The sequence below is a fragment of the Plectropomus leopardus genome, chromosome 9, assembly GCF_008729295.1.
Source record: "Plectropomus leopardus isolate mb chromosome 9, YSFRI_Pleo_2.0, whole genome shotgun sequence".
Lineage (NCBI taxonomy): Eukaryota > Metazoa > Chordata > Actinopteri > Perciformes > Serranidae > Plectropomus > Plectropomus leopardus.
The window spans coordinates 21964902-21986348 of record NC_056471.1 but is presented as its reverse complement, the minus strand read 5'-3'; the positions used below and the strand labels follow the sequence as shown (position 1 = coordinate 21986348).

General features: G+C 39.1%; 2 protein-coding genes across 3 annotated transcripts; one reads left to right on the top strand and one right to left on the bottom strand.

Moving 5' to 3' along the window:
* Positions 1–547: 547 nt before the first annotated feature.
* Positions 548–11125, top strand: LOC121948489 (transmembrane 9 superfamily member 2). 2 transcript variants are annotated; one of them, XM_042493887.1, is made up of 18 exons: positions 548–832; positions 1458–1525; positions 1616–1709; positions 1818–1945; positions 2104–2233; positions 2739–2866; positions 3019–3133; positions 3261–3340; positions 3432–3537; positions 4080–4130; positions 4501–4633; positions 5669–5788; positions 5885–5942; positions 6113–6272; positions 6390–6541; positions 6651–6762; positions 7061–7232; positions 10854–11125. In XM_042493887.1, the coding sequence occupies exons 1-18, from the start codon at positions 695–697 to the stop codon at positions 10919–10921; spliced, it is 2013 nt and encodes a 670-aa protein (XP_042349821.1). In that variant the 5' UTR covers positions 548–694; the 3' UTR covers positions 10922–11125. The 2 variants fall into 2 exon arrangements, with proteins under 2 accessions (XP_042349821.1, XP_042349822.1); XM_042493888.1 differs by lacking the exon at positions 4080–4130 and having other exon boundaries at positions 549–832.
* A 3870-nt stretch (positions 11126–14995) lies between these two features.
* Positions 14996–16333, bottom strand: gpr101 (G protein-coupled receptor 101). Its single transcript, XM_042492762.1, has one exon. The coding sequence runs from the start codon at positions 16331–16333 to the stop codon at positions 14996–14998; it is 1338 nt and encodes a 445-aa protein (XP_042348696.1).
* Between the last annotated feature and the right edge of the window lie 5114 nt (positions 16334–21447).

Sequence of the window (21447 nt, the reverse complement as noted above, 5' to 3'; positions counted from 1 at the left end):
ATCTGCTTGCAGGATGTACCTGTTCCAGTTTTACTGGTCAGTCTTCTTTTACTATCTTTAAAATAAGTTACTGTACAATCGAAATATAGCCCCTCCTCTTTTTTCTCGCACTTTTTATACCTTGTACCACTGCCGTAGGCTTTCGTAAACTATTATATCATAAAGCGTTTGACTAACTAAAACTGTATAGTATAAACCACAGTATTGTTAATATGATGAAAATAAGGATGTTTGAAAAGCGATAAGCAACGTCAGTGTTACTTCCACGTTGTCAAGTCGGTTAGAACAAAAATCACGTCCTATTTCTCTTCTTTCAACTTAAAAGCATTGATGAAATACGTGTTGCTCAATTTGATATTTAAATCATTAATAGTAGTATTAATATACAAAATATACTTAAAAAAAAGTCATACGTATATCACCAACTGCTTTACATTTTAAAAGCATCCATACTGAATATAATACTTATTGTATTTATTTATTTTGAAGATAAAATCGCTTGTCTTCCGCATAGCTTGACGCAGCTGAACGTCACCGCTGCTGGTTGCGCCAGACAGGTCAGCTCAGTTACTGCGTCCCGAGTAGAAAGACGTAGCCAGCTAACAGCTAGCAAACATCCCCTTTATTTAGAAGAAGGAATACTCTCCTTCGACATAAGTATACCAAACATTAGAAGAACCGTGTCCGCGATAAAATGAAGAGGCGGATACACTTAAGTTTTGTGCTGGTTTACTCGCTAGTCTCGTATGTCTGTTTGTGCTCGGCGTTTTATCTTCCGGGTTTAGCACCAGTGAGTTTTTGTGAAGACGGCAAAGGCAGTGAAGATTGCCAGGTATGTTGAATTAATTAGATTTACGTTTATTATGCAATGTAGTGTTTTTTATGATGTAGTCGGAATTAGCATATGAATTTCAATTTCATATCTTCCTCAATTTTGCTAGCTAGCCAACCGTCTCCGTAGGCCCCGGCTATTACCTGGAACCGGAGCACTGACATAATATTCCAATACATTGTTTATTGATTTTTTGGATTCAAGCTGTCATTGTTAAGGGAGTATATGAACTAGCTGTGGGCCATGGTTTTTACAAGCCAAGCTTGAGGTTGTTAACACATTAACACTGATGTCGATAATGACTTAAGACAGATAATAGCCATCATTGTACTTACTTTGACTGCCCACTGCTCTGCCAACGTTACCTTTCAAAGATCAGGTAAATTTGGATTGACCAAGGCGTTGGGATCTGTCAAATCATTTACCCCTTAAAGACGGATCACATATAATTTGCACAAAGATCTACCGCAAGTCTTTGCTTATGACTGATTCAATTACTTCTTATGAACATTGGCTGTATGAATGAACCCGGAACATGGGCACCCATGTGGCCTGAGTGAGCCTTTTTTGTTTTTGGTTAAGCAAATACAGACTGAAAGACAAACTTGTTTTTGCTCCATTACAGACAGTGATTCAACTGTTCGTCAATCGCTTGGACTCAGTGGAGTCAGTCCTGCCTTACGAGTATGATGTGTAAGTAACGTTTTGTTTCCCCATTTATTTAATGTCAGGATTTATGTTTTCTAGCTCAGTAACACCTTCCCATTGTGTTTGTGTGTTAAGATTTGACTTTTGCAAAGATGCCAAGGAAATGAGGCCTTCAGAGAACCTTGGACAGGTGCTGTTTGGTGAGCGAATTGAGTCTTCACCATACAAGGTGGGTGTTAACCAGAAAATCAAAGCCTGTGTGGCATTTGTGGTGATGCTTATTGTAGATTCAGTTTCAATTTGTTTAATCTATTATATTGATCATTTTCCGTTACAGGTCAACTTCAAACAAGATGTTAAATGCAGCACGGTGTGCACCAAAACGTACAAGAAAGGCAGTCAGGAGGATGCAACCAAACTGGATTTTCTGAAGATGGGAATGCAGCTGAACTACCAGCACCACTGGTTTGTAAATAATGTATTATATTGTGATGTCATTCTTTGTCTATAAGCTGTTTATAATGGAGAGGCGTTGTTTGAAAGATGGATAACAGCAGTTAAGCAAATAGAGAAAAGGTGTTTGTTGAGGTAAACCAACTTTTTTTTTCTTTCTTTTTTTAAAGGATCATAGACAACATGCCAGTGACGTGGTGCTATGATGTTGAAGATGGCCAGAAGTACTGCAACCCAGGTTTCCCCATTGGCTGCCTCGTCACCGCAGATGGCCGAGCTAAAGATGCTTGTGTTATCAATGTGAGTTGTGATATTTGTCTTCGAACGTGCGCCCTGCCTATCATCTGCTCATAAAGCGTTTCTCATTTTGACATATTGCGTCATATGCAGCATATCTTTAATTTAGTCAAGGGTGTCTCAGATAGATATTTCAATTCTGCATTTTCACAAATGCTTATTTTGTCATTCATTACTTTTCTTATGTTAAAATATAAAAGTAGTCTTGAAATTGCAATTAACTGTGATTAAAAGTCTTAGACAGTATTTGACGATACTTTCCATCTTTCATTAAATTAATGAAGCAAAGTTAATAATGTAACCAAAATATGACTGAATTGATGGGTTCGGGTATACAGATACAGAATAGTACAAATGATGTGTGGAACAGAAGTGAACTTGGAAGTCATCCAATATATGATTTGATTTAGACAATTCTAGTATAGCAGAAACTCAACGATACAGATGTTTGTTTACGGTTCTACCCCGAGAGTATCTGATACTGAATACATTTTTTTATTATTTTTAGTCTGAGTTCAACAAAAAGAACACATTTTATGTCTTCAACCACGTGGACATCAAGATCACTTACCACAGTGGAACATCAGAAGGATGGAGAGGAGCTCGACTTGTCGCCGCCACTCTGGAGCCAAAGAGGTAATTGTGGTTGGTGGTAGATTGATAATATTCGATTTAGGCTTAATCTGTCTTAATGTTTTGCAGCTGAATGACAATTCACCATTCAAAACCAACACTAGATATATCAATAATTTGACATGAGGGATTTTGTGTGTTTTTTTGCACAACAGTATCAAACAGGCAGATGAAAAAAACCCAAGCTGTGACGGAGGCAGCCCAATGGAGGTTCCTGGAGAGTTTGATAGTGATGTGTCGATAGTTTACACCTACTCAGTTGCATTTGATGTAAGCTTCCCAACTATATCACAAGCTGTATTATGTAACTAATTGTACATGACTAATATATAACAAGCATGAAAAAATAACATTTTGCTTGCAGTGTTTTTTGCAATAATTTTACTTTATTTTACAGGAAAACAATTCTATCAAGTGGGCCTCCAGGTGGGACTACATCCTGGTCTCCATGCCTCACACCAACATCCAGTGGTTTAGGTATGAAGATATTTTTCACACTCCTAAAAAAATTCTCTGGGTCTCGATGCTTGTTAGCTGATGCTATGGTTTGTCTTGTGTGTTTGTCCAGCATCATGAACTCCTTGGTCATCGTCCTCTTCCTGTCTGGCATGGTCGCCATGATCATGCTGAGAACTCTGCACAAGGACATTGCAAGATACAACCAGGTGGACCAGGTAAGAGCACTGCAGAAGTCTCTCTCACTTTGAACACATCCAGATGCGTATATGAAGCATTAGCCTGCATGTGAGGATTTCTTGAAGATGTAGTTGTTCAAAGCAAACCAAAAACAGGCTATGTTTGTAGGTACACTTTGAATCTCATTATTTCGAGTCTTGTTTGTGTACGGCAGGCACGTTGCCAGCATGCAAATGAACTATTCAAAATGGATGGTATAAGACAATCTCACGAGCTAACAGCTTTTCAGGAACATTGAATAGCAGCCTTGTTTTGGGGGGTTAAAAGATTACAGGTGTATGTTGTTGTATTTTTTTTTTTACTTATCCCAAAGTAGATTAAATGATTTAGATTTTAGCTTAAACATTGATCTCACTAGTATATTGGAGGTTGAGGTTTTCACCAGACAGTAATTGTGCGTGTTTACTAGTCGTCTTTAACACCTTACATGGCTGATGCTTTAATTCTGCCCTGCGAGATGTCACCCCACACACTGGGTGCAAAACACCCAGCGTTATAAATATTGTGTTACATTTCACAGGCAGACTTGATAAAGCTTCCAGCGTCCAAGGAAAAATCCTCTGTAAACTACGTAAGCTTACTGAAAGCAGTTTTGAACAGAATCTTTTGTGGTTGTTAAATCAGGTGTATGGGTGTGTGATTACAGCAAACCGGCACATTAGAACAGAACGTAAAATATGGTGTGAATATTTTGCGCAGCTTTCAAGAAAAGGGTTTATACTAACAAATTGACTGAGGAGTTTTGTCACACCACATTTTACAGCTTTTGGTAAAGATTTTCTCAGTCTTTACTTTATTTTTCTTTGCTTAAAGGCAAAGTAGAGTTCACTGCTTGGTGGTGGGTTAACCTTTAACTTTTATAATTTGTAAATGTTGGCTGCTTCCTTGATTGTGACTGTTGCTGTAATGTTTTATGCCCCCCCCCCCCTCCCTCCCTCAAGGAGGACGCACAGGAGGAGTCAGGGTGGAAGCAGGTGCACGGGGATGTTTTCCGTCCCCCCAGGAAAGGCATGCTGCTGTCTGTGTTCCTCGGACAGGGCACCCAGATCTTCATCATGACCTTCATCACTCTCTGTAAGCACTATTTTACATGTAATACCACCAATAGTTACATTCACTGGATAAGAGTTTCCTCTCTGAATGACTATCATTAGTCTCACTTTTCCTTATTGTTCCACTCATAAAGTACATCCAGTGACACCAGTCTCACATTTTCTTTGCACACACAATCGTTGCAGCAGTTTGTATTGTTTCAGTCTGTATTTCACTAAATGGCTGCCATTTTCTTGTAATTAGTTAGTGTATTATTAAAACAAGATTATCTGGAACTTTCAAGACAATGCAAGCTCAAACTCAGCTGGTTATCGGCCAAAACATACCCAGTCTAGCAGTTGAGCACCAGGCTGAAGGCCCATGGGCGGAAAACTCTGAAATATAGTGATTATCAGTCAAGAGAACACAGTTAAGGGCATATATGTGTGTATATTTATATATATATATGCGGATTATTTTTGCATCAACCTTTTAAACCCCAGATCAGCATCAGTTTTCTTGTGCTTTGTTAAGATGCCTTTCACAAGCATTTAAACAATTGAAACGTGAGCAAATTTTCTTTAATTTCTTTCAAAAACACCTGAAAAAAATGGCAAACAGCAGCTTTGCATGAATTGAGAAGCTCGCAAATTGCAAACAAATAGTAAAAGGTGACAAGAAAATGACCTAAGAATTAAATTATTAAATTATATGGGGAAAATAACAAGAAAACTTAATTTATAACAATTATTTATTTAAAGTTAGGATACTATAAAATATGTATTTATATTTATTATTTTATTTTAGCACTTTTTGAGGTCATTTCCCGTTATTAATTCTTTTCCCTTTTTTGTTGTTGCTTATTTCAGGTGAAACTTTTTTTTTCTAATTTCCTGTATTTTTTGTGAAGTTGCTCATTACCCTTTTTTTTTTATACATGTTTTTGAAAGAAATCGAGCCATTTTGCTCAAGTTTCAAAGGGTCAATGGCACTCTTTGTATTGATATTTCAGTGCTTAATTTGCAATGGTGCTGTTTTGTCTGAATAAGTGCACTGATGACTGTTTGTCCACTGTAGTCCTGGCCTGTCTGGGTTTCCTGTCACCCGCCAACAGAGGGGCTCTCATGACATGTGCTGTGGTACTATGGGTTCTGCTGGGCCCGCCTCCTGGCTACGTGTCTGCACGCCTTTACAAAAGTAAGAGTCCAGTGAAATTAAAGTGTCCCGAGTTGTTGCAGTCAGTGTGATCGTTCTCATCATGGTGTTCTCGTCCATCTCCGTTTCTGTGCTCAGCTTTTGGAGGCGAAAAGTGGAAGACAAACGTCCTGCTGACAGCACTCTTGTGCCCAGGGTGAGTTCACTGGCTTTTTTTTTTTTTTTTTTTTTTTTTTTTTGCATAGCTTTTTGTTTATTCGTCTCATTTCTGTTCTTAGTTTCTGTCCTAGAGGGCTGGGGTGATATGTTACGCTTTTATCCAACTCACACATGTTGTCTTTCTCTGTGTCATTGTCTCTTCCCTAGTATTGTGTTTGCAGACTTTTTCCTGATGAACCTGATCCTTTGGGTGGAGGGCTCCTCAGCAGCAATCCCCTTTGGCACTCTGGTGGCCATTTTGGCTCTGTGGTTTGGAATCTCCGTGCCCCTCACCTTCGTTGGTGCCTACTTTGGATTCAAGAAACCTGTGAGTGTGGCTTCTGAGTATATAAAACGATGCAGCTTGAAATTATTAATTGTGAATAAAAGGTGTTGGTGTTTGCCAGTTTGTGATCGTTTCCTCTCTCTTTCTGCTCCTGTGCAGGCAATTGAACAACCAGTGCGAACAAACCAAATCCCCCGTCAAATCCCTGAGCAGTCATTCTTTACGAAGCCTATCCCTGGTATCGTAATGGGCGGCATCCTGCCCTTCGGCTGCATCTTCATACAGCTTTTCTTTATTCTCAACAGCATTTGGTAAGAGGGCAGGAATGCCGTCTTTCCTGATTGATCTGTAGTTCTTAACAGCTTAAGCAGCGAGGAGGAGGAGTTTGGCTCTTCTCACCTGTTGCCTCTGTTTTTTTAGGTCTCATCAGATGTACTACATGTTTGGATTCCTGTTTCTGGTTTTCATTATTCTACTCATCACATGCTCCGAGGCCACAATCCTGCTCTGCTACTTCCACCTGTGTGCTGAGGTACCTGAATGCTTAGAGAATCGTGTGTCATTTATCAAACTCGAATGCGGAGAAATTCATTATTTTCACTTCAAAATGAATTCACTATTAATAGCAATAATGTACTTGTCGTGTTATAGTCCTACTTGTGTAAAAAAAAAAGAGGAAATGATAATGCAAAGCTTCTTCTAGATTTCAACTTTGAATATATTAATCGTCATTTCCTCCCTGACTACGTATTCTGCTAATAATGTTTTTGCATAGGGCAATTTCAGTTTCATTTCAACTTCACGTGTCATCTATTGTAATATGTCTCCAGGACTACCATTGGTGGTGGCGTTCCTTCCTGACCAGCGGTTTCACAGCGGTCTATCTATTCATCTACGCCGTGCATTACTTCTTCTCAAAGCTGCAAATAATCGGAGCTGCCAGCACCATCCTCTACTTTGGATACACCATGATTATGGTCCTTATCTTCTTCCTCTTCACAGGTGAGGCTCTGAGATAAGACAAACACGAGGTCTTTAAGCAGCCACAGTGATTTACGGCTCATCTTGACACATTGATATGGATATTATAGTGTAATTGCTGTCTTTTATGGGGGAGCTCAGTTTGTGACAAAAAAGACAAATGATCATTTATGTAGTGCGTTATATACTAGTGATGGATATCAAGAACCGGAACTTAATTGTTGCTGGTTTCAGACTGATCATCAGTACAAAATATTGATAAGCTCCCGAACAATCAGTACTGCTATGTTTTTTTAATGTAACATCGCATAGCTGTCATTTCTAAATTCTTAGCCTCTCCTTATGATGACAAAGCTGCTGGCGTCAGGCGATTATGTCTGATGTTGCGTAACTGCATGTTTGCATTCTGTGTTCTCCAGTCGAGGCTGACTGAAAAAAAGTGTGGCCTTGCTTTATGAATGTTGCTTTTAAGATGTCTTCTTTGTTATCTATTTCTGTTAGCTGCTGAAAAGCTCAGGGACTCATAGTTATCTGGTAATTTGTAATATTGTTTAGCTTCTGGTATTGAAGCAGCATTAAGGCATGTCGTCACTAGACATTGGCCGCACTTGCATCTCCGTCATGATACACATATTATGTATATAGGATTCCTGTGGATCCTTAAAAAGTATTAAAATTAATTCAATTTATAAATCTAAAAATTAGGCCTTAATAAGTATTGAAATGCCATGGATCCATCTTTCGAAAGTCCTGAAAATGCTAAGACATGGAAAATAGGATATTATGAATAGGTTTTTCTTATTTTCTGACATTATATTTTAACACCTCAAAAATAATTGGTAACATCTATTTTTTTTTTATTTAAGGTATTAAAAAGTTTTGAATAGTCTTACATCTTGCTTTTAACCCTGAATACAGGAAACTCTGGAAACTATTTAACTTATTTCATCAAAAAAGAGACAGTAATAATAAAATTACTAATGAATCTTTTCATGATATGTTTTACATTTTTTCACCAATTTTTTTATCTCTTCTGCACAATTCTTGTTATGTTTGTTATTATCTACTTGCTTTTATCTAATCTTTTGTGCTAATAAATCAAAATCAAATTAAATTATGGAGAGTAGTTTCAATAAGAGCATCAGTATTGATCAGTACAATCCTAATTGTTTATTTTATGTCAGGTGAGTGAGCTTCAATAGTGTACGGCATGCCAGGCGGAGGGAGGAGTGTTGTTTTTTTAGGTTTGAAGATGTTTGTTTGCTCAGCTTTGACTCAACTGTATTGTAAAGATTCCGGACGTCCGTCCTGTTCATATGACATTAAACACCAGGAAGCAGTCTGCACTATTGTGCAACTCCTTTTCTGTCTTTCCTTGTCATGTAGTGAGCGCAGAGCCTTGGCCTTTATATTTCCATACTGGCAGTGCAGAAGGATTGTGTCACATGACGTTAAAGGGCATTTATTTGTACGGGTCCCATTTGAACTGTCATATTGTGTTTAAAATTTAATGAAAGTCAGAGAGACTGTTGGAAATGAGACGAGAGTGTTCAAAGTCCCTCCTGGTCAGATCTAGTTTTGCAGACTTATTTAGGTCAGTTTTAGTGTCTGTGGTCTGCTGTTTGACAAGCCAGAGCCTAGTTTTATCAGGGAGTTTCTTTTTTTCTTCTGAAGAAGATCAAAAGATACAGGCAGCGCTTTGACTTGTTGCCATGGACGATGAGAAGTCTTTGTGCACTCAGGTTCTTGACCATCGCTGGGTTTCTCTGTGCTTGCACCACAAAATCCAACCGTGTGACTGAGGATGTGCAGATTTATGTACCACACAGGTTATCACAGAGTGAGCGTGAAAACAACATTGTTGCTGCTTTTGTGTCCGTGTAAAAAGAGACAAGGATTGACACGTGTTGACATGGTAACAGCACTCTCCAGCCCTGTCCAGCTCTCTACACACCAACTCAGATGAGACGATGGGTGTGTGCGGAGAAAAAAGGATATATTCAGGACTAGATAACAGCCTAGTCTCCGTGTCACCCAGAAGTATTCTGCTAACCATAATGTCATATGACGACATTTTTTTCCTGGTGTTTTACTGTCATGAGGCCAGATAAAAGTTAGCCTGTAGCCCTGCTTGTCACTGCAATGCTGCTTGACACTATCTTAAGACAGAGCTGTAAGTAGCAAGGGGACGAGATGTCAAAAGATTATCACTAAGAAATAATCCAAGGATTCAAGGAAAAGATTATCAGTTTCCCTCCTTGCTTCCAGTTTTGATCTAAATAATCCAAATCTCTCTCATTCCCCATCTTTAAGTTTTTTAGTCTTTTTCACCTCGTCCTAACTTTGATCACAGTTTAATTCGGGATTGGGCTGCATGGCCCCTGTTGCGCAGTCAGATAGGACTTTTATACCCACTCGAACTGATCCAGGATTTTGACCAATCTGGCTTCTCGACATTGGGGGAGTACATGCTCTCTAACTGATAAAATGAGGTGCTGTTTTCACGGTTTTGTGGAGATAGCAGTCCAAACTGTCAAAAGTAATTTTTCAAGCTTTTAGTACATGGAACTTGTGACAGCAAGCTGGCTTTGCAGTTTGACACTTTGGTGCATTTTTTTTGTTTGTTTTACTCCTGAAATACATTTGAGGGCCTTGTGACTTTCATTCATTTTAAATTTTACGAATATTTGACCTTAAGGTAGCTCGTAGCCCAATTTGGATGTGTGAAGTTCCAGTGTGTACGATTTAGAGGGACATATTGGCAGAAATTGACTATTTTCTTGAGTGTATAATCACATGAAAATAAGAACAGTTGTGTTTTTGATATCTTAGTATGAGCTGATTATATCTACATAGGGAGTAGGTCCTCGTCAACAGAAACCACGACGTTGTACTGCCGTGTTTCTGCAGTAGCCCAGATCCAAAACAGGAAAAGGAAAGAAAAAAATAGATTCATGTTTTTGCGTCGTCCACTGTAGTTAACAGCCCCTATTGCAGTGAGAGAGACAAAAAAGCACAGATTTTTAACAAGAAGGGGCTTTATTCAGTAGTTGTACATGCCCTAATCACTGGGTCTGTCTTAAACCTCCTAAACAGCAAACACTAGAGTTGAGCTGAACACTCAGATGAAATGAATAGCGGGCACAGATAACGTACGTTTTCGAGCGTAAAATCTGTTATTGTAATGAAAGGAAATCCTCATTTGGCTCTTTGTTCAATGTCTTACTCTTGTGATCAAAAAAAAAATCTGAAGTTTAATTCTGAGATTTTTCTGTAAATATTTTTCTCATAAATAATAAATGTAGCAACCCATATTGATGTCAGGCTTAAAACAACAACTTCCAACCTAAATCCAACCGTCTTCCTATCAAAACTCCACCAACTGCCATCTTAAAGCCCGCCCCTTCAGAGTACAGATACAAGTACAGATGCAGATACAGATATAAGTGTAATCACTCACCCTTAATGAACAGTGAGAAAATTCAAACCAGGAGAAGTTTCAGTTGGTTGTAATCTGCAATTCTCACAACTAGGTGCCACTAAATGCCCCCTAAATCTGTTACTTTAAGTTTGTTTTAAGTGCTTTTCCTCCCTTTTGAAGTATTTCTCAAATCTTATTTCTAACCTGTCTTTTCTCCTCAGGTACAATTGGCTTCTTCGCCTGCTTCTGGTTTGTAAATAAGATCTACAGTGTGGTCAAGGTGGACTAGAGGACTGAGGGAAAGACTGACTCCTTCCTGTCGCAGCGCTGGCCTCACGGTGCTGGCCGCGCGATAAAGTGGTCTGAATGGCCCTGAACTGAAACCATCACTTATCATAGAAAAGACCCGAAGAGCAGAGCCCGTCCTCTTTTGTGCTTTAAACCTATGTTGCTATTGTTTTGTTTTCTTTTTTTAAAAAATATATATAATTTTGTCGTCACTGTTGACCAGTAATATTTTGAGTGGCGCCTTGAAAATCAGTGTGGGTTACAATGATCTATCTGTCATAGTGAGCAGTTTGTTTTGGTGGGTTTAACAAAAAAACTGTTTTTATTTTAATTTTCTACAGAAAGTCAAATGTTCTGTATTTTGCATTTCTATTCCCTTATGACTAAATGTTTTGGTTTTCATTACCTGTATTTTAATGATAAAAACAATGTGTGTACATATACTGTATAGAGAGAGTAAGCGAGAAAATGCTACCTAATGATTGTCACCATTATGGAATCATCTGTAGGAGTTTCTTTTCTTTTATAAGGTGGAGAAGGGGCTATAAATCCTTAAATATCAGCCTGTATTGTAGTTCGGAAATTATATAAAACACTGATATTGCTATGACACATGTCCATTCTCTTGTTTTTGATGGCTACATTTAAAGTTTGTGTAGAAACAAAGGGTACACTTAGTTAAGAAGCACATCTGTAACATAGACGAATATGCGACAGCATGTTGCACATGAAGGATGATCTCTCAATGACATGCCTGACTTGCTTGGCCGCATGGGAGATTTTCACCTGGTCACCATGACGCAGTCCTTGAATTTACTGATTAAGTGCATATGCACCGTTAAGATGCACCCTTTTAGATTTTAATAAGCAGTTTGCGGAACTGTAACGTCATAAAACACTGCTGCCTTTTGCTTCGAGCAGTGTGGTGGTCATCACCCAAGGTGATAACATTTTTACAAATAAATGCAATTAATTCAAAATGAAAGCCATGTTTTGTTTCGTTTTTTCTTTTAGCCACCAGAATGCATACATCAAAATTTTACACACTATTAACCACCTTCATTACTTTTGGTGTCTGGACAGGCTGTAAGATTCAGTGTTCAGCATAATGTATATAAGAGTCTATACTGATGTGGAGATGAGTTACATAAAGACAATATAAGCATTAGCATTAGCTCTTTATTTTTAGCTGAATGTTTGCTTCACATTTTACAGTTCTTTTTTCTCTAACTACAAATTCACAAATAAGTCCTCGTAGCAACTTCCAACTTTTTCAAAAAACGAGTTTCATTTCTGGCAGTTATTTTGAAAGGGCTGCACAGGTTTGCTTTTATTTAGCTATGGGTCAAAATGTGCTCTCATGCATTTATGTCAGGGTTCACGCAGACTGAAATCACTCATCTTCCAAAAGTCTGAAAAATGCTAAAACACTGGGAGTAGGATTTTATGAATCTTTTTTTTTCTGATATTGCATTGTGAAATCTTACGATAACTGACATCTGCTCAGAGTTTTACAGCATGGCTCACAATGGTACAAGGCATTGCATACGAAGCTTGGTGTTTGTTACATAAAGCATTTCTCAAATAGCATATACCGAGTGAGAATGAGAAACTACAGATTAACAAGAAAACTCCATGTATTTGGTGTCACATTTCTGTATTTCTTGAATTGCCTTCACTAATGCCTCATTCAAATCCTATGCTTGTAAAGAATGTAGCTTTACCTGGTGTCAAATACAAAGACTGGACGACGCAGACTCCCCATAACTTCGCAGTATTTTAAAGATCCTGCTCATTGTACAGTTTGTAAAGCCAGACGCTGGTTCACACACAGCTGTGGTCATCTTAGTCTCAAGTAAGTGTTTGACTTGAAAAACGCGTTGAATTCAACATAACAATCTGCACATATTACAATTAATTCACCTTTATTAAACGACAGACACCTTTTTGATGTTGAATAATTAAACCAGAAATAATACAAAAGCACAATATAAATCACAAAAATATGTAGTTTTAAAGCACTTAAAAACATTATTTCCTCTTATCTGATGATACATTTTATTACATACTGTACTGCACCTCTTTGTCTTTTACAAAGCAACACTGACTATCTTATTATACAAGATTGATTGTCATATATAATACTGTAGTATTGATCTTTTCAGTCTGTCCAGTCGGGTCCGATAAGTCGTGAATTGTTTCCCAGAAAACTATTGCAGTCTAATAATATCAATAACAACATAAATAATACACTGGGAGCAACATGACTCATCCTGCTATTTTTTTTCCCTTTACCAAAAGGTTACAAAAACGGACAAACTTGGGAGTACACTTTTCAAATAATGCACATAATATTGTGATGCACCAATGACATCCTTTGGCAACACATTTAACCTCTCAACTTTTTTTCTGACATGAGTCATTGCAAGCATATAACACTTACATAAGTACTCACCCTCTTTAAGCAGTTTTCCCAGTACAAATACTGTATCAGGGAGAATCTTTACAAATCTACATGGAGTCAGAGGAATATAAGACATCTGTTACATAATATGTTGCGGCATGCAGCCTACATTAAATAACTGGTGCAACGAATCCACTGGTGTTTTTATCATACCCTGCTCTCTTTTTTTTTCCAACAAAAATAGTGTGCTTCCTACAGAAAGGCTGATACAAAGGCAGAAAATACCAAGTTCAAAAATACAGTGGCCCACTGCAGTGAGATGCAAAATCTCCACCTCAGATGAGCTCAAGGTTAAAGGAGGAAACACAGAGGTCATCCCATCAGGGAGGAGACGTCACCTACTTTTGTGTGTTCTGTAACTGGCAAGCATAATAAATCCTATCTATTTACCCTGTCATCTATTTACCATGACAGGGACATAAACACACGTATGTTCACTTGCTCAACAAGATTTAAGAACAGAGATGGACACGATACACAGTTTTCCTCAAACATACCCTGAGTTCATTAATTGCAGGCGAAGCTTGCTTGTACTGACGCGAGGACAGTACATCCTGTGCCTTCACGATGATCACAGAGTACAACACACACAGAGTTTAAAGGAGATTGAGTAGTTGTGCAGAAGATGAATGCCTTTTCAGAGACATCTATGGTCCATGATTACGGCAAAGTGGTCACAACATTTTGATGTAACACAACAATTTCTATCTCAGTACGGCAATTCTAGGTTTAAAAAACAGTGGCAGTTACAACAGACTTGCAGGATTTTAAATACAAATTAAATGTGATATCTGGTTTTACTATAGTGTGGATCTTTTTGAAATTTAGATTTAAATGCCCATTTTATGTAACAGCTAGAACAATATTCTGGGGTTCCCACGTTCATGGAAAACCTGGAAAAGTCATGGAATTTTGCAAGCATATTTTCCAGGCCTGGAAAAGTCATGGAATAAGTAAGAATCACCGAAAGTGTCGGAAAAGTCATCAGTAATCTTCTGTGGATAACCTTCCATGTGATGTAACACAATGGCAAATTTCTTTTCTGTTGCTGTCAAAGATTCGTAGCTCTAGTATGTGTCAGATGTGTGACAGTGTTTACCATCAGTACGTTTCTTCATTTACTTACAACATTCTGTTTCTTCCAGTTTGAACCAGATATGTAAAAAAATAAAGTTTTTTTTGTTATTGTCCTTAAAATGTCTTGGTAAAGTTGAAATTTTGTACAGGAAAACATGTGGGAACCCTAATAATTGCATAAATTCAAAATACTAATGATAGTTTGCAAAGACAAAACATAAGATAACACAATAGCTGCATATATTGTGACTTATCTGTGATAGCTGCACTTACATATGAATACTCTCACAATCTGACCAAGTGAAAATAAAGTTATATGTTTAAGATTTCTCTCACACAAACAATACATTATACATTCAATAGTGGACCAAATCATTTTCTTTCCAAGAAGTATATTCAACCTCAAATTCATCATTTAATCGACTTTATGACAAAGTAAAAAGATCAACCTCCAGAAGGCATATTAAGTTAAGAACACACTGTTTGACAAGCTCTTTAACTAAGAGCAAACATGGGTCTATCCAGCGAAGCAGATTATGTGTTTTGCTTGCTATGGACTGTGAGCTCTCTCTCAGAGCTGACGCTGGTTGAGGTGGTTTCTTTACGACTGTCTCTGGACTTCCTCTCAAAAGTAGGAGAGGAGGATGTTGTGCACTCTTCCCAAGTCCGCAGAGGGAAGACTCTAGCAGTCAGGCTGGGCAGGTGAGGGTGGGCACCCGTACGTCCCTCTGTGGTTGTGAAGCAGCTCTCCATGGCGGAGCTCTGACTGGGGCGGCCTTGTTTGCAGAACAGCCCGCAGAGCAGGGCTAGGAATTCCTTCCTCACGCTGCGGTGCATGTAACCGTAAATGTAGGGGTGGAGGCAGCACTGCAAAAAGAAAAGCACAAGGGCGAGGGAGGACAACCAGGGCGGCACAGCTGCTCTGGCATTCATAGATATAGTGTTAAGTATGCTGTAAGGCCCCATGCTGAGGATATATGAGGCCATGATGACAAATACTACACGAGCTGCCTTGCAGTGGTAGTGGAAGCGTCTCTGCCTGACTCGAACAGGGTACCCCCTGGCTGAGTAGGGGCCATCAGGTGAACTGGCCTGCTGGAGCTGCCGCTGTGGACTGCTAGGTCCCTGGAAGTCCTGTGGGCAGGGCTGGGAGTAGGATTGTGTCTGTATGGGGTGCACAAGTGCGTTTTGCCTCCGAGCTGCTCTGAACACCATCCAATAACATCCAAGCATGATGAGCACTGGCAGCCAGAAGGAGAAGGTGGACACCACAGCAGAGTAGGACAGGCTAGACGACCACACCACCGAGCACACGTTGTGGCGGCGGTCAAAGTCAATGGCCCCCCAGCCGTAGAGCGGAGGTGTGCTCTGCAGGAAACTGAGCACCCACGTGCAGATGATCAGGTTAGTGCCCAGGTGAGGGGTCATTCTGGTGGGATAAGACAGAGGGTGGATGATAGCCAGGTAACGATCTACGGAGACAACTATAATGGTGTTGACCCCAGCGAATGCAAAAAGGTGCATGAGCACAACAAGAGCTTGGCACAGTCGGGCGTCCAGGGGCCACACACCTGGCACGGTGGCTGCAATGGCAAAGGGCATGACTAATATGGTCTGGAGAAGGTCTGCCAAGAGAAGGTTGAGGACGAAGCGGTTGGCTACGTGAAGGAGCTGAGGTTTCCTCTGAAACACCAGCAGAACCACCACATTCCCAAATAAAGACACACACACAATGACAGATATGAGCACCATCTTCACCACACTGTTAACAGCGGAGAACCAGAATGGGTCTTGACTGGAGCGGGTGAAACCAGACTCCCAGGGAACATCAGTGAAATTTGTGCCCACATCGGGCGCCTGAGAGCTTGGCATTGTTCATCCAACACCAAGGCCAGTGGGTGCATGTGTGGCCTCACACGCAGTATTTACCTAAAATCAGGTTAGTCCCATCTTGATCAGGAGAGAAACAAGCTCAGGTTTGTTTGCTTTTCAGGGTGTAACAACGAGAAGCCGCTGGAGCTGCACCTCCTTATTCAGGTGCACAATGCAACATGCATCTCACATATCATGGAAACAGTCGACTCATCCATGCTGTGATGCTGGAGATGATCAATTTGCTGTTTTCCGTGATCAGTGATTAATCCCTTCACCCATCGACCAGGCCCTATTCTTCTCGCTGCCCACATCTGCAGAGCGAAAAATGGAATTTGCCATTTACCATAAATGCCGCCGATCAACCTGTCAGCATCCGTTGACAATGTCCAGACAATCTGCAAATGATGTATAACACCTCGAAATGATCAGCGATGGCGCGAGGATGCTCACTCCCGTGCGCTCGCTTTTTTTTTTTTATATCGCTTCGCTCCCGTTTCTGCTCCAGTCAATGGCAGCGAGCTTTCACGGCTCAGCTAACATACGCTGCATGTCTTCACCCAGCGGGGGTCTCTCATCCAGACGAGCGTATCTTTTCCTTCGCTGCTCCTTTTCGGATTTCATGGCAGATCAAACATGTATTATTTTATCAGCTCTGATTCCTCCTCAGCAGTCTTAGGCTACTTACGGTCGGGTCCTGTCTCCGAGGTGTCAGGGAAAAAAAAAAAAATCAAGGACACCTGCACTGAAATCTGCCCCCGTTGGAGCTTGTCACCGCCGATTCCCCCTCCCATCCGCCTTTTCCCTTTTTGTTGTGAATGTGCGTTTCACGATGCTGTCTGACACTTGTTAAACATGGTGAAATCATACAAACGTTATCTCAGTTTTTCATTGCGTCGAATTTGTCGAAAGATAAGGGTTGAACACATTGCCTGCATTATTATTTGGCCATTTAAGCATCATGTGTAGACCTTTTCATATGGATCATTATATAAATCAATTTACAAGGTGTGTCTTTATTATGGTCTTTTGCTCCCCACAATAAAAAGCCTGACTTTCCATTCAGCCTATTGTGTCTCAGCCAGTCTCACAGATCTCCTTAGTAACAAGGTATTGAATAAGGTGGCTGTTCATGTAATCTTAATTGGATGGCTGTCAGGGTGAAGAGCAAAATAGGACTAAAGTCGCCATTGTAGACATCTCTGCAAAGCACTAATCAGTATAGGGTATATATATATCAGTATATGCCCTACATGACCATTTGTGTATCAGTTTCTCACGCTGGGTTACATTAACTTCATAAAGAAATGTTTTTTCTTGCATGCCTCTGGTAAACGAAGAATCCAAAATGGCAAAACCTGGTGATGGATTGGTCAGTCCTTTTAAACGAGTTTTTAAACGGACTTTATTATATAGTTTGCCGATTGCTAAACATGAACACCAATAACTTCAGTTCATCAGCAATATTTGCCATTTTTGGATTCTTCATTCACTGGAGGCATGCAAGAGAAACACTGATTTCTTCACCAGTTCAATGTAACACAGAGTGAGAAATTGATGGTTATTTGGGTGAAATATTTCTTTAAAATCCTGAACTTCAGAGTAAATTCTTGACTTTGGACAACAGCATTCGAGAAAACAGTCAAAAGGTCCATTTAGTAGCTGCCCTCATGCTTTCAGTCACATTACTTCATCTTTATCAGTTATTTTCATCCTAATTGTATTTTTCAGTCTTCTCTCCCATGTTTTTCCTGAGGGTCCATAGAGAGTACATAATGGTCGGAATTACACCACCTGTTTCGGTTTTACACTGATTCACCTGACCTAAAGAACAATCCCAAAAAAGACAGGGATGATTAATATTTTATGTAGAACTTCATATTTGCTGTTAGATTTGGCTGAAGCTCTGTCTGACCAGACTCGTTACACTGATCTAACAACCTTTAAAGAAGCACTTAAAGCAAATAATTTATTTCCCAAACAAGCAATTAGTTTCAACTTTAAAATCTTTATTTAGTGCTGTAAAAGAAAATGAACTGAATGTGCTGCAATATTAAAACTCTTTCAGGCGTCATTAATCAACCTCTGACAGGATGAAGCTGAGAACTAGACCTCAATTCACTCTACATATAACAGACTGAATAGATAAATAGAGCCTCATTGTACTGAGATGAAATGTATTTACACGGGACTTCAGACGGTTCTACACACACACAAACACACAAAAACCTTTCGCATTCAGTATTTATGAATATCTGGATTGCTCCATTTTAATCAAATAACCACAACCTCTCTTCTGTGAATGCTTCTATATTATACATATTAGTATAAATCCCCATTTTTCTAAAAACTCCAACATTTCAGCCTTTCTAGCAAAGAGACTTCATTAAGATGCAAAGAAAACAAAAGCAGCACTACATTGTGCAACCCAATTAGTCTGTAGCTTACGTGGCCTACTAATCAACGCTCGTAATTAGCCATTTTATTTCAAGTCTTTGCTGTAACCGAGCTATCAAAAAGCTCTTTGATGTGACTCTCGAGCACCCTGTGTTTTAGATTTAGATTGCAAATGAAACGCCGGTGACTGCAAAGGGGGAGATGTTTCCTTGTTCTTTTGTTGAATGGACTGTGGTTCAAAGGGAGACCCACAGGCCTGTTGCCTCATGGGATTATTAGACTGTTAATACAGTATGAACGTTCACAGTGGCCTCAGGTGCACAGCTCTCTGTCTTCATGCAGCTTCTTACTCATTCACTGTCACTCACTGACACCTATAGGCCAATAAAATCAAACACACACTTGTCAGGAGCTCTGCAAGTCCTCGAGTGGTGCATCACTAATTCTCTGTGTCTGTTCCTCTATTGTGTCCACTGATGATCTCTGGGTCTATTTTCAATTTAGTTTAGCTTTCAGTTAATAGGGGTTTTACTAGCATGACTGTAAATGTGCAATTTTGTCAGATTAATAATGTAAGAGTCTATTATTGCAAGGACAAGAAAAAGAGAAACTGTACATTGTACATATATATTCAAGAACCCTATTAATTTAAACATAAACCTTACAGCAATGACATAGTTTCCCCCCCAAAAAAAATCTAAAGTTGATATTTTGAATTTCTTAAAATCTTTCTCTCTTGCTGTATATCCTCCATCTATCAGCATCTTTGTTGCAGTCTCTGCTCCCATGGCAACCAGGACAGTCTACCTCTCCCTCTCCCTCTTAACATTATATTATATTATATGAAATATTTTTAGGATTTATTTCAGGTCTGCGAGAGTGTTTCAGTTTAAAAACCATTGCTTTACATAATTTTAGATTGGCTTGATGGTGTGGATGTTTTCTCCAAAATTATTTGGAATTTTTTTAATTAGTTGATTTCTGGAAACAAGAAAAGCAGAGAAGGTAAAAAAAACATCCTGATAGAGGCTATGGTTGGATATGGTATGCTTTACAAAGGAATTATGGCTGACATGAAAAATGAGTCTTTAAGTGATGCTGATGATGGCTTCATATCTGAAACACATCCATTTATGTACTTTTTGCCCACATTAAATAAGTTAATTTAACAGTGACTGCAGGTGTTCTGTTTATTTTTGGATTCCTGCCACAACTGTGCGCCTATGTGTAATGTTCAGGACTTTTAGAGTTGTGTATGCTGTAAATTTCCATCACCTTTCTCTCAGCAGACGCATCGACTTGTCATAGTGTGACAAGTGTTACTAATGACACTAACGATGGCTTCGTTCCATTTTAAGCGCTCCGCTGAGAGTTGCAGAGCACAGCATGCACAATTCCAGAACCCGGAAATCAAAAGAGCTAAACGGAATTCAGCCGTAATGATTTCCGTTACTTTCACCTGTGATTTTCCCACTACAACAAGTACCCGCTCCTGAGAAAAACAGCTGGCTCTTTTTACCCTGCTGTTTCTTTCATCGCTAACACAGTGTGTCTGCTGTTGGGTTCAGTGTACAGTAGCACAGTTTGCGGCTGGTATAAACAAAATTAGCGGAAAAAGCTTTAACACAACATATGCTAACTTAGCTACCTGCTAAGCGCCAAATGGCAGAGAAAGTTACCCACGGAGAGCCGGCTATAGAGGCTATAGAGACCGACACAGAGCTAAAAGGTGAGTTTTTGTGTCTCAAGTGACCTGAAACACGATAGAAAATTGATGTTAATGTTGCTTTGTGTGGCAATTGTTTGCTAGCATGTTTGCCGTTTTGAATGTTAGCATTTTTGTGATTTTTGGGCACCAGGGAGCAGAACTTACTAGCTAATGAGGTGATAGTCAAGGTGATATGTTAGCAAACAACTGCTTGTTGCCCGCTGCCTCAAAATTGAGTAGGCTTACTCCTGAGAAAATTGTTTGGGTTTTTATTCGGTATTTTTTATTTTATTTTTTTGTACCAATAACACTGTATCTGATGTTTAGTTCAGTGTGCAGTGGCACTGTTGGTTGAAAACAGCTATATGCTACCTGCCCAGCAACAAAAATCAGACAAAATTACTCATTTCATGGTTAACACAGTGACTAGCTAGAATCTAGCAAGCTAAAGCGCTATTTAGAGTTGACAGAGACAAAAACAGAGCTAAAAGATGATTAAATGTTAAACTTAATTTTTTAAGATGCCAGTTAAACATGACTCAAAATGAATGCTAACCTTCCTTTGTATCTGCTGCATGCCAGAATAATGTTACTGGAAACTATTTTCAATATAATAGCCATTTTGTCATTAAATTTCTTTTATTAATTTCCTTTCAGTCAGACAGTTAACATAAAACATATGACTTATAGAACAACAAACAAAACAAGGACAGAAATAAAGTCTGTATGATACAAACATTTCACAGATGCATCCATATATACTTCAATGTCATGAGCTCTTAATAAATAACAAGAAATTATCCCAGAAAATGTCTCTTTTGTATTATTAATTTGAGCCAATAGGTACTGAGAAGAGGCATCTGTCATCAGTCTATTCTGGTTTATTCACTCAGTTCTGGTTTTATTTTTTATATTTTTTTCAGCTCCATAAAACAACTGTTGCTGCAGTAATGAACCATTTACCAATAAACCAAACCAAAATTATTTTTTTACTTGCCATCTGCTGTAC